The sequence below is a fragment of the Myxocyprinus asiaticus genome, chromosome 4 (genome assembly GCF_019703515.2).
Source record: "Myxocyprinus asiaticus isolate MX2 ecotype Aquarium Trade chromosome 4, UBuf_Myxa_2, whole genome shotgun sequence".
In the NCBI taxonomy this organism is placed as follows: domain Eukaryota; kingdom Metazoa; phylum Chordata; class Actinopteri; order Cypriniformes; family Catostomidae; genus Myxocyprinus; species Myxocyprinus asiaticus.
In genome coordinates, this window is record NC_059347.1 from 9,317,589 (window position 1) to 9,327,357 (window position 9,769).

Consider the following 9,769-nt stretch of genomic DNA (forward strand, 5'->3'; position numbering starts at 1 on the left):
GGTTTCAATTTGTTAAGTATGTACTAACCAGACAGGTAATGTTTAAATGGTTTATGTCAGTTATTCGTGGACAAAAAAAAAAAAAAATAATACTACTAATGCTGGTCCACAATACACCAAATGTGTGCAAAGTAACCAAAAGGAAGCAACTGCAAAGCTCCTTTGTTGTACATCGAGGCCCTATAATTTTAAGGATGAGACATGTTGTGATATCAGCAGGTTCAGCCTCATCATTAGATCTCATTAACCAGGTTAGCAAAATATGAATGCGAGTCAGTTCAACTGGATGACAGATAACTTATTATATTTATTTATTAAATCAATTCATTAAAGTCCTTCAAAAACCACAAACATGGAGTGCAGTTATAATCTCTCGCCTGAGATCCGCATGAGAAGGCTGTACAGGCACATGTTCAAAAGACAGCATCAAACACAAGATTTTCTTGAAGGAAATAGTAGTTTACCCCAAAATTAGTTCTACTGTTGTTCCAAACCTGTTATTTTTTTGTGAAACACAAAATGAGAACTTTGTGTGAAGATTTTTCAAAATATCTCCAATTGTGTTCCACAGAAAGGGTACATCGGTGTTGTGGTGGCTGGTAGCAGCGCAGGAGGTGATGCCCAAACATTCCACTAAACATCAGTCTCTTTCTCGGTCTCCTATGTCTCAGACCTTTACCCACACATCTTCAGGATGGATCTTTGAATTATGGACTTGGAGTGGATGTTTTGCAGGGGTAGAGCTCTAAGTGCAGTAGAACGTGCAGCGAGGTTCATATGTTGAAGCTTTCGCCACACCCACACGTTCCTTTGATGTTGGGATTGTTGAATACAAACTCGCTGGAAAATTTCGTTTCAACGAAATCCATCTCTGTGCCCAGCAATGTCAGCTGTGCCTTCTTCTCAATGAACACCCTCACACCTGAAAAATTTGCAGCAACAAGACAAGTAAAATAGGTCTCCATGGTAATATGGCAATAGAGTGCAACAGTCTGGTTCTGGAAGTAAAAACCCATTGATTTTCTCCATAGGCGAATTGATTTTTAACAATGACTTACAGACCTTTTATGATAGACCTACAGTGAGCTCCGAGGTTGTTAATTAATGATATATGCTTCTGTAGAAGCCATTGGCGTCATTTACAGGCTGGATGGTTGGAACATGTCCCCACCACTTTCTGAAATAGCTTTTGTTATGCAAGTGTCTCATGCACAAGAAACATCTCCAGTTCTTGAGCAGAATTTTCCATTTTGTTTGTGTGTGTTCTAATAAGTGGCAATCCAGTAATGGAGTTTGTTATAACGAGTGCTCGTTGCGGCTGTATCTGCGGCTTTTAGTGAAAGTGGGTGGTGATGTTTTCTTGTGCACCCAGACAGGTGCTCTACTCGCTCCGCAACTCGCGCTCCTTTCCAGTTAAAACGCAAAGCAAAATGTAAACAAATGTGTCCACGCTGATGATATACAGTACATTCATTAACGCAAAGATGCAATCTTCATTTATTAAAATGAAAAGTTGTATTCGGGCGGATTAGAACCAGGAACTCCTTGAAGTAGAGGCGAAAACTTTACCAAAAGACCAATCAGTCATTCAGGTGCATGCATGACTAACAATATCCCAGTCCTGACAGTGTTACATGGACTGATCAAGTTATCAAATTAATCGTGTGAAATATTTATTAGTGCGCTTGAATTGGTCATTAAGAATGACCAAGGCTATCAGTCACGATTATGAAATTTGGTTGATGATTAATTGTCAAACAAATAAATGCGATTATGATGATCAATTGTTTGTTTTAGGGCTTTCTCGACTAATTGTCCCATTAAGGGCTTTCACGATGAATTGTTATATAAATTGTCATATTTCTTAAGGTGTGCTTTTTTCTGCATGCGTGCTTCATACATCTTAAGAAGTTATTTTTACATATTTAAACTTCAACTATATAAATAAAATAATAAAATAGGGATATACGATTTACTCGTAAGGCTTTAAAAACGTATGAATGAAATATTTCATCCTAATTTCTTCACTTTCACACATTATTTTAATGCTCTGATTAAACCCACAAGCCCTTAATTCTCATAAAGCAAAATCGTCGAGATTTCGTTTCATCATTTCATCACTCCACAGAAATACTAGAGTAACCGTGCATCTCCTCCTCTGTGTCACTGCGTGTCATTAACACTGCACGTAAGAACCAGGAACATTTGCCATTACACGATCGTTTAAAGTGAAACCGGAGCACTTTGCATTTATATTTTTGTGGGAGTTTGGCACAAGCCTCTGCTGACTGCACGCGCATCAGAGCACTTCACACGCTCTTCCGGAAAGAAGCTGACTGATGTCCATGATGCGGCTCAGTGACGCTTGGACTCGGAGATCAACTGAATGAAACACAAACGCGCCGTTCATGGCATTTATACTGTATATTCGCCTAAAATTCCCTATTTGGCCATTAAAATGTGATTGGAATTTGAATGTCCAATAATCGCGGCAGGCCTACAAATTACTATTTGACTAATTATCGAAACAGTAAAAGATTATTTGACATTGTGCACATAACCTAATTAATATTCGTAAGTACCAAATTAATATCCCACCATCCCCGAAACTGTCCCCACCACTTATTAAAATGTATTAAAAGTGACGCCCCTTGTTGAAGCCATCAGTCCGCGTTATTTCAAATTCATTTTTTAAATATCATGTTTAATAGCGGAATTCCTGGTGAAGAACTACACTACCCATGTTGCTGAAAAAGATCCACCAATCAGAGAATTGCGGCAAACCACGGCAAGAGATATGCAGCGACCGCCCACTTTCATGATGCACTGCAAATGATAGAATCGCATCTGTCTCCCTACACTCTCAAAGTACTTTATTTGTATATCTCTGAATATTTTCAAATATACTTTATATATATTGTATTAAAACTTATAATGAAGCTTCATGGGTTTGCAGTTCATTCCCTCATTAAAGGCGTTGATTGCACAGTTTTGTAGCTTTGTCTTGTCTAATTTCCAAGCACTTTTTGCTTCAAAACAAAGTTTGTAATGTTGCGATTCACCTCGGAGCTGGCTGGTGGCTTAGAACTCTTTTAGGAAGGATTTTATGAAATCCCTGTGGGAAAAAAATATCTGGGAACACCACTTCCAGAACCAAGATGGCTGAAAAAGTGGGCGGGGCACTGTTGCACTCTACTGTTAACTTAAGAATTTACACTTTAGACTTTACACTGCTTACTGCAAAGATAAAAATAAATAATGTTCAAAAAAAATAAAAAATAAAATAATAATAATAATAATATATATGTCTTCTAAATCAATAAATGGAATGTTAATGTTGTCATGATATTAACTGCCACTCATGATGTGCCTGTCCTGGACATCCCAAAAAGTACTGACGTTGCTAACCTACCTATATTTTTCATTAGCATCACAGTTGCTCAGCTGTTTTCAAAATAAAGTAGCTTTTCCAGTAACAAACTAGTTCTTCCAACGAGTAGCTGTGCACTGCGCAGTGTGACAAAATGCTGTTTTAAGTCACAATGTATTGCACACAAGCAACAGGTAATAACAAAACACTCCCTTCTTCCAAGTAGCATCGGTAAGTTGGATTCATTTTATCGGATTGAATTGAATTTGTTCAGTTATTTTCAATGTACCAGATCAAAAAAGATTCACTAATCCACACGCAGCTCTTTCCATGGAAATATTTAGAGAAATGCTATTCACATCAAATCTGGACTAAGATTGAATTAACTTCAATGATCAATCCAGACTGTGTGCTCATTAACTTATTTTTTCTCAAACAATTACGCTGTTACTGTTTGCTTTTTACATTTCCACAGGAAATTGCAAAGATTAAAGTGCCAGATACAGTACGTATGTCTTGTCCCCCCGTCACCCTTCTAAATCAAGTTCCTTTGAGCGCTTAAACAAATCTCCAGTGCACCTCTCCAAAAGATCAATGTCAAATGTCAAGAGGTAATATTGATTATAAATACGTATACTTCAATTTCAATCTTATTAAAAATTGACTACCAAATATGTTTGCATGCATTTTTGTATGCTTATTAGAGTATAGTGTTGTTGGCTTTGCAATATCAAACTATTTAAATTATTTATGAATTGTCTCCTGCGTACTTCACATAGGAAGCTATTTGTGTGGCGCGCAGAGTTGCTGTCTTTGCATGGTTTTCCAAGTCAGTCATTCATAGGGTTCCATTCCTTTTAAGGATGTTGCCTTAGAAGGTTGCAGTCTACATAGGCAGTAGACAGCAAGGCAGCTCACTACATTCTGGATTAGAGCTATTATGAGCTTCTGTTGAGATGGAGTGTGTTCATTCATTTTCCAACTCACCATCTTGCAACACCTCCTCATCTGATTTGTCTTTCTCCTTGGTGTAGTCAAGAGTATAGGTGAGGCCATTGCAACCTCTGGTTCGAACGCCGACCTTGAGGCCAATCTGTTTGGGATCAGATGTACAGTGTTCAATATAAATTCAAAGAATGAGGGGAATATATGTAATTAAGGCAAATAAAAAACAGCATGACTTTCACTGCTGATGAATGACTCGAGTAAATACTCACATATTCTGTCTTATCCTGTAAAAGCTGTTTGACTTTATTCACAGCAGAAGGGGTCTGAAAATGAAGGAGAAAATACACTTGATTATCAATGTTTGTAACTGATAAATGAAAAATTACTGTGTCCAAGTGTTATTTTTAATAATCCCAAAATAGTTTGACAAAACGGTCATTTGAAATATGACTGTGTGCATAATGCGAGTGACGTGTCCAAAGACGAGATCCACGCAATCCATTTGTCACTAAATAATGTCTCTTTAATTACCCTTTTCAGTAAGTTATTGATTAAAAACAACAACAACAAAACACAACCAAATCTCATAGATTACTATAACTACATTTTTGCAAACTTTTACATGCCACGTAGTACATCACGTCGTCTTATGAACATTAAATGACAGTGGAAACATTTCAGCAAATCGAAATTGCGTGCTTCAATAGACGTTTGGCTGCAGTTTCCCAGTGAAATGTCCAGCAGGGGGTGCCAAAACTGAGTGAAAAAGTGTCGTAATCAGACAGTGTTCTTAAGGTGAATATCAGATGGATGTTTTACCTACCGATAGTGTCCTAAAGCAAAATAAAAAATGAAAGGCACACTTTCTGAAGCAACCACGTCATCTCATTTCGCTTCTATGACACTTTCATCTCACGTGTCAGCTTCTGTGATTGGCTGGACTCGAACCGCGGTATGCCAAGTCCTCAATGAGGTCCAAAACTCAATAAGGTAAGCTCCAGCGGAAGCTAATCATGTTGGAATAAGTGTGTAAATGTAGGCGTGTCTGTAATACAAGTGCATACAGTGCATCTGGAAAGCATTCACAGTGCTTCACTTTTTCCACATTTTGTCATGTTACAGCCTTATTCCAAAATGGATTAAATTCATTATTTTCCTCAAAATTCTACAAACAATACCCCATAATGACAATGTGAAAGAAGTCTGTTTGAAATCTTTGCAAATGTATTAAAAATAAAAAATGATAAAAAAAAAAACATGTACATATGTATTCACAGCCTTTGCTCAATACTTGGTTGAGGCACCTTTGGCACCAATTACAGTCTCAAGTCTTTTTGAGTATGATGCTACAAGCTTGGCACACCTATTTTGGGGCATTTTCTCCCATTCTTCTTTGCAGGACCTCTCAAGCTCCATCAGGTTGGATGGGGAGTGTTGGTGCACAGCCATTTTCAGATCTCTCCAGAGATGTTCAATTGGGTTAAAATCTGGGCTCTGGCTGGGCCACTCAAGGACATTCACAGAGTTGTCCCGGAGCCACTCCTTTGTTATCTTGGCTGTGTGCTTAGGGTCGTTGTCCTGTTGGAAGATGAACCTTCACCCCAGTCTGAGGTCCAGAGCGCTCTGGAGCAGGTTTTCATCAAGGATGTCTCTGTATATTGCTGCATTCATCTTTCTCTCGATCCTGACTAGTCTCCCAGTTCCTGCTGCTGAAAAACATCCCCACAGCATGATGCTGCCACCACCATGCTTCACTGTAGGGATGGTATTGGCCAGGTGATGAGCGGTGCCTGGTTTCCTCCAGACATGACGCTTGCCATTCAGGCCAAAGAGTTCAATCTTTGTTTCTCATGGTCTGAGAGTCCTTCAGGTGCCTTTTGGCAAACTCCAGGCGGGCTGTCATGTGCCTTTTACTGAGGAGTGGCTTCCATCTGGCCACTCTACCATACAGGCCTGATTGGTGGAGTGTTGTTCTTCTGGAAGTTTCTCCTCTCTCCACAGAGAAATGCTGGAGCTCTGTCAGAGTGACCATCGGGTTCTTGGTCACCTCCCTGACTAAGGCCCTTCTCCCCCGATCGCTCAGTTTGGCCAGGCGGCCAGCTCTAGGAAGAGTCCTGGTGGTTCCAAACTTATTCTATTTACGGATGATGGAGGCCACTGTGCTCATTGGGACCTTCAATGCTGCAGAAATTTTTCTGTACCCTTCCCCAGATCTGTGCCTCGATACAATCCTGTCTCGGAGGTCTACAGACAATTCCTTGGACTTCATGGCTTGATTTGTGCTCTGACATGCACTGTTAGCTGTGGGACCTTATATAGACAGGTGTGTGCCTTTCCAAATCATGTCCAATCAACTGAATTTACCACAGGTGGACTCCAATCAAGCTCCTCACAGGCCTTGGCGGAGCGCCGAGAAGATGATCAAACTTGACTATCTAGAGGAAGTAAAATCATAACAAGGTTTCCGTAGGTGAACCTGCGGAAGGATCATTAACGAAGGCTCCGATGGCGATATGCCCCCAGAGCGGCTTTAAAAAAAAAAGGCAGAGGCGGGGGAGGTGGCGTCCCCCCGCCAGAGGCGAACCGCGGTTCGTCCTCACTGAGCGTGGAAGGATCACTGACGAAGGCACCGAAACATCTCAAGGATGATCAGTGGAAACTGGATGCACCTGAGCTCAATTTTGAGTGTCATGGCAAAGGCTGTGAATACTTATGTACATGTGATTTTTTTTCATTTTTTATTTTTAATAAATTTGCAAAGATTTCAAACAAACTCCTTTCACGTTGTCATTATGGGGTATTGTTTGTAGAATTTTGAGGAAAATAATGAATTTAATCCATTTTGGAATAAAGCTGTAACATAACAAAATGTGGAAAAAGTGAAGCGCTGTGAATACTTTCCGGATGCACTGTAGTAAAAGTGTTCTGATATCAAGCAGTGTGTGAGTAATAGTGTGAAAAATAAGTGTTTTTTAAAGTCATAATCAGCAGATGCAGTAGTGATTTGTTAATGAGACTAGGTTACAGCTATGAGACTAAATCAAATTGAGAGCTTGCGAATCAGAAATATCAGAATCTATTTCTTAAGTTGTATATAGGCTATGTTCTGTATTCTTAGCTTCAGTTGGAAACACATGCACTTGCACAAGAGTGTTTTAAGGAATTTGGAGAACGTAATAGAAATGTCTGGGTCACTGGATCTGAACAATCTAATAAATTAAATCACCCATTTTTGTGATGTCTGGACACTGAAGCAAGGAACACTTTTATAATTTTAAGGCAGTGGTTTCTGTCACATGCACACAGATTTGATGCTCTGATCAAAAGCATCTCTGCAAAGTTGCTACTCACGTAAACAGTGAGAGCCTCCGGTTAAGTTTTACTTACTTAAATTGACTGTGCTTCTAACAAAGCAGAAGCATTTCTTGTGCACAAATCATTTAGCAATTGCAGTAACTACCCAAAAGTAAACATTTGTGTTCTAGTGGAATGCTTGCATCTGTAGAGACAACAAAATCCAATTGAGAAAGAAAAAACAAAAAAAACAAAAGAACTTTCAAAAGGGTATATCAACAGTGTACAAAATACATAAGGCTATACATTATATAGTATACAAAGCATATAACATTAAGATTCAAAAGGAGATATCTCTTGAACAAATATAATTTTGAATCCATTTGACTTTGAGGATGATGTTGGATGATTCAAAATCGAGTACATATAACCCACCTTGATTAAATGGATTACAAAGAGTTTTTATTTTATTTTATTTGATTAATTAAGGATTTTGGAACATCTATGACCATTGCAGTATATATCAGTCTTGATAACCCTTTTGACTTTGATAGTAATTCTCTCTTATTTATGGACAAATCCCTCATTGACCAGGAAAACATTTTTTTTTTTTTTTTTTTTTTTAATCTTGTTTATTAATGGGGAGTAATTTAAGTTTATTCTTTCTTTCTGATTTTTACTAATTTTAATCCCCAAATAAGAGATTTGGTCCTTAATTGGTATACCATAGAGTTCTGACAAAGTATCAGGTCTGTCTTTGACAGCAAATAATTCGCATCTGTAGAGGGTTCAGGCTCATCTTTTCCCACAAACCCAAATTAAAGGCCTCTCATCTGATCACAACAGTACAGACAAGGTCATCCAAAGCTTGCTGTGCTGATGCCACCCAGTCCATTCCAATGAAGTAGAGAGGAAAGCAAAATAATAAGACAGACAGGCAGACAGACAGGTAGAAAGGCAGAAAGACAGACAGGCAGGCAGACAGACAGACAGAAAGACAGGCAGGCAGGCAGACAGGCAGACAGGCAGGCAGAAAGACAGGCAGGCAGAAAGACAGGCAGGCAGAAAGACAGACAGGCAGACAGGTAGAAAGGCAGGCAGACAGACAGGCAAGACAGGCAGGCAGGCAGAAAGACAGACAGACAGACAGGCAGGCAGAAAGACAGACAGACAGGCAGGCAGAAAGACAGACAGGCAGAAAGACAGACAGACAGGCAGACATGCAGGCAGAAAGACAGACAGGCAGGCAGAAAGACAGACAGGCAGGCAGACAACATTTTACAAACCACAACAACTAAAATCTAGAAGCTTCTGATGCAGAAACTCAACACAGAGGCTAAACATAAACACAACCCTCCTCCAAATACCTGCTAACCTGGATAGACTAACATTGATGTCACATTTAAGTTGCTCAACACAACCACGATGTGAATCGAATCTACTCGGCTCGTACAACTGAATGATACCCTTCAAGTTTCAAAATGGACTAAGTTATCCAAAAGTAGGTAGTTACTGATCAGATAACCGAGCTCTGAGTCCTAGTAATCACATTTGGCACGTACACTATGGCGTAATTTAAAAGAAACGGGTTATTTATCCTCGTTATTGTGTGGTATGATAAAGACAGTACTTACGAGCGTTAAAGCTGCTCTTGTGGGCAGTATTTTCCGTCTGCTGACCGCCCTAACTGTCGCCCGTGCTATGGAGGCTGACATGTTGAAGTTACTTAAGCTCTTTCGAGTAAACACGACTACGCTGGTAACACACGGAACACACGCCCACAGAACGCACTGGATTGGTTGGTTATTTGAGTGACAGCTTCGGATGCCACTGAACAGATAATGCTAGAGGCTTTTAACTCACCACGTGACTATTTAAGTTATTATGCAACTTACGTAAAGTCAGAAAACATCTTGTCTTATGAATGCCTATGATAAACGACCGTGTAACGCGGTTCTGTGACATTATTGCATTTGATTCTAACAACTGTGTCCTGTTAGACAATAAGGAGTATTCCACCAGGGTGCATGAATCCTCCATTGAGATGCATTCAAATCTCAGGAGTTTCTTTTTTTTTTTTTTTGTCAGCCACAACATTAAAACCACCTGCCTAATACTGTGTAGGTCTCCCTCGTGCCGCCAAAACAGCGCCAACCT

General features: G+C 39.5%; 1 protein-coding gene across 1 annotated transcript; it reads right to left on the reverse strand.

The window, feature by feature from the left end:
* Positions 1–72: 72 nt before the first annotated feature.
* Positions 73–9,381, reverse strand: LOC127437453 (iron-sulfur cluster assembly 1 homolog, mitochondrial-like). Its single transcript, XM_051692389.1, has 4 exons — positions 9,247–9,381; positions 4,588–4,641; positions 4,358–4,463; positions 73–922 (listed from the first exon to the last, which is right to left on the reverse strand). The coding sequence occupies exons 1-4, from the start codon at positions 9,325–9,327 to the stop codon at positions 774–776; spliced, it is 390 nt and encodes a 129-aa protein (XP_051548349.1). The 5' UTR covers positions 9,328–9,381; the 3' UTR covers positions 73–773.
* Between the last annotated feature and the right edge of the window lie 388 nt (positions 9,382–9,769).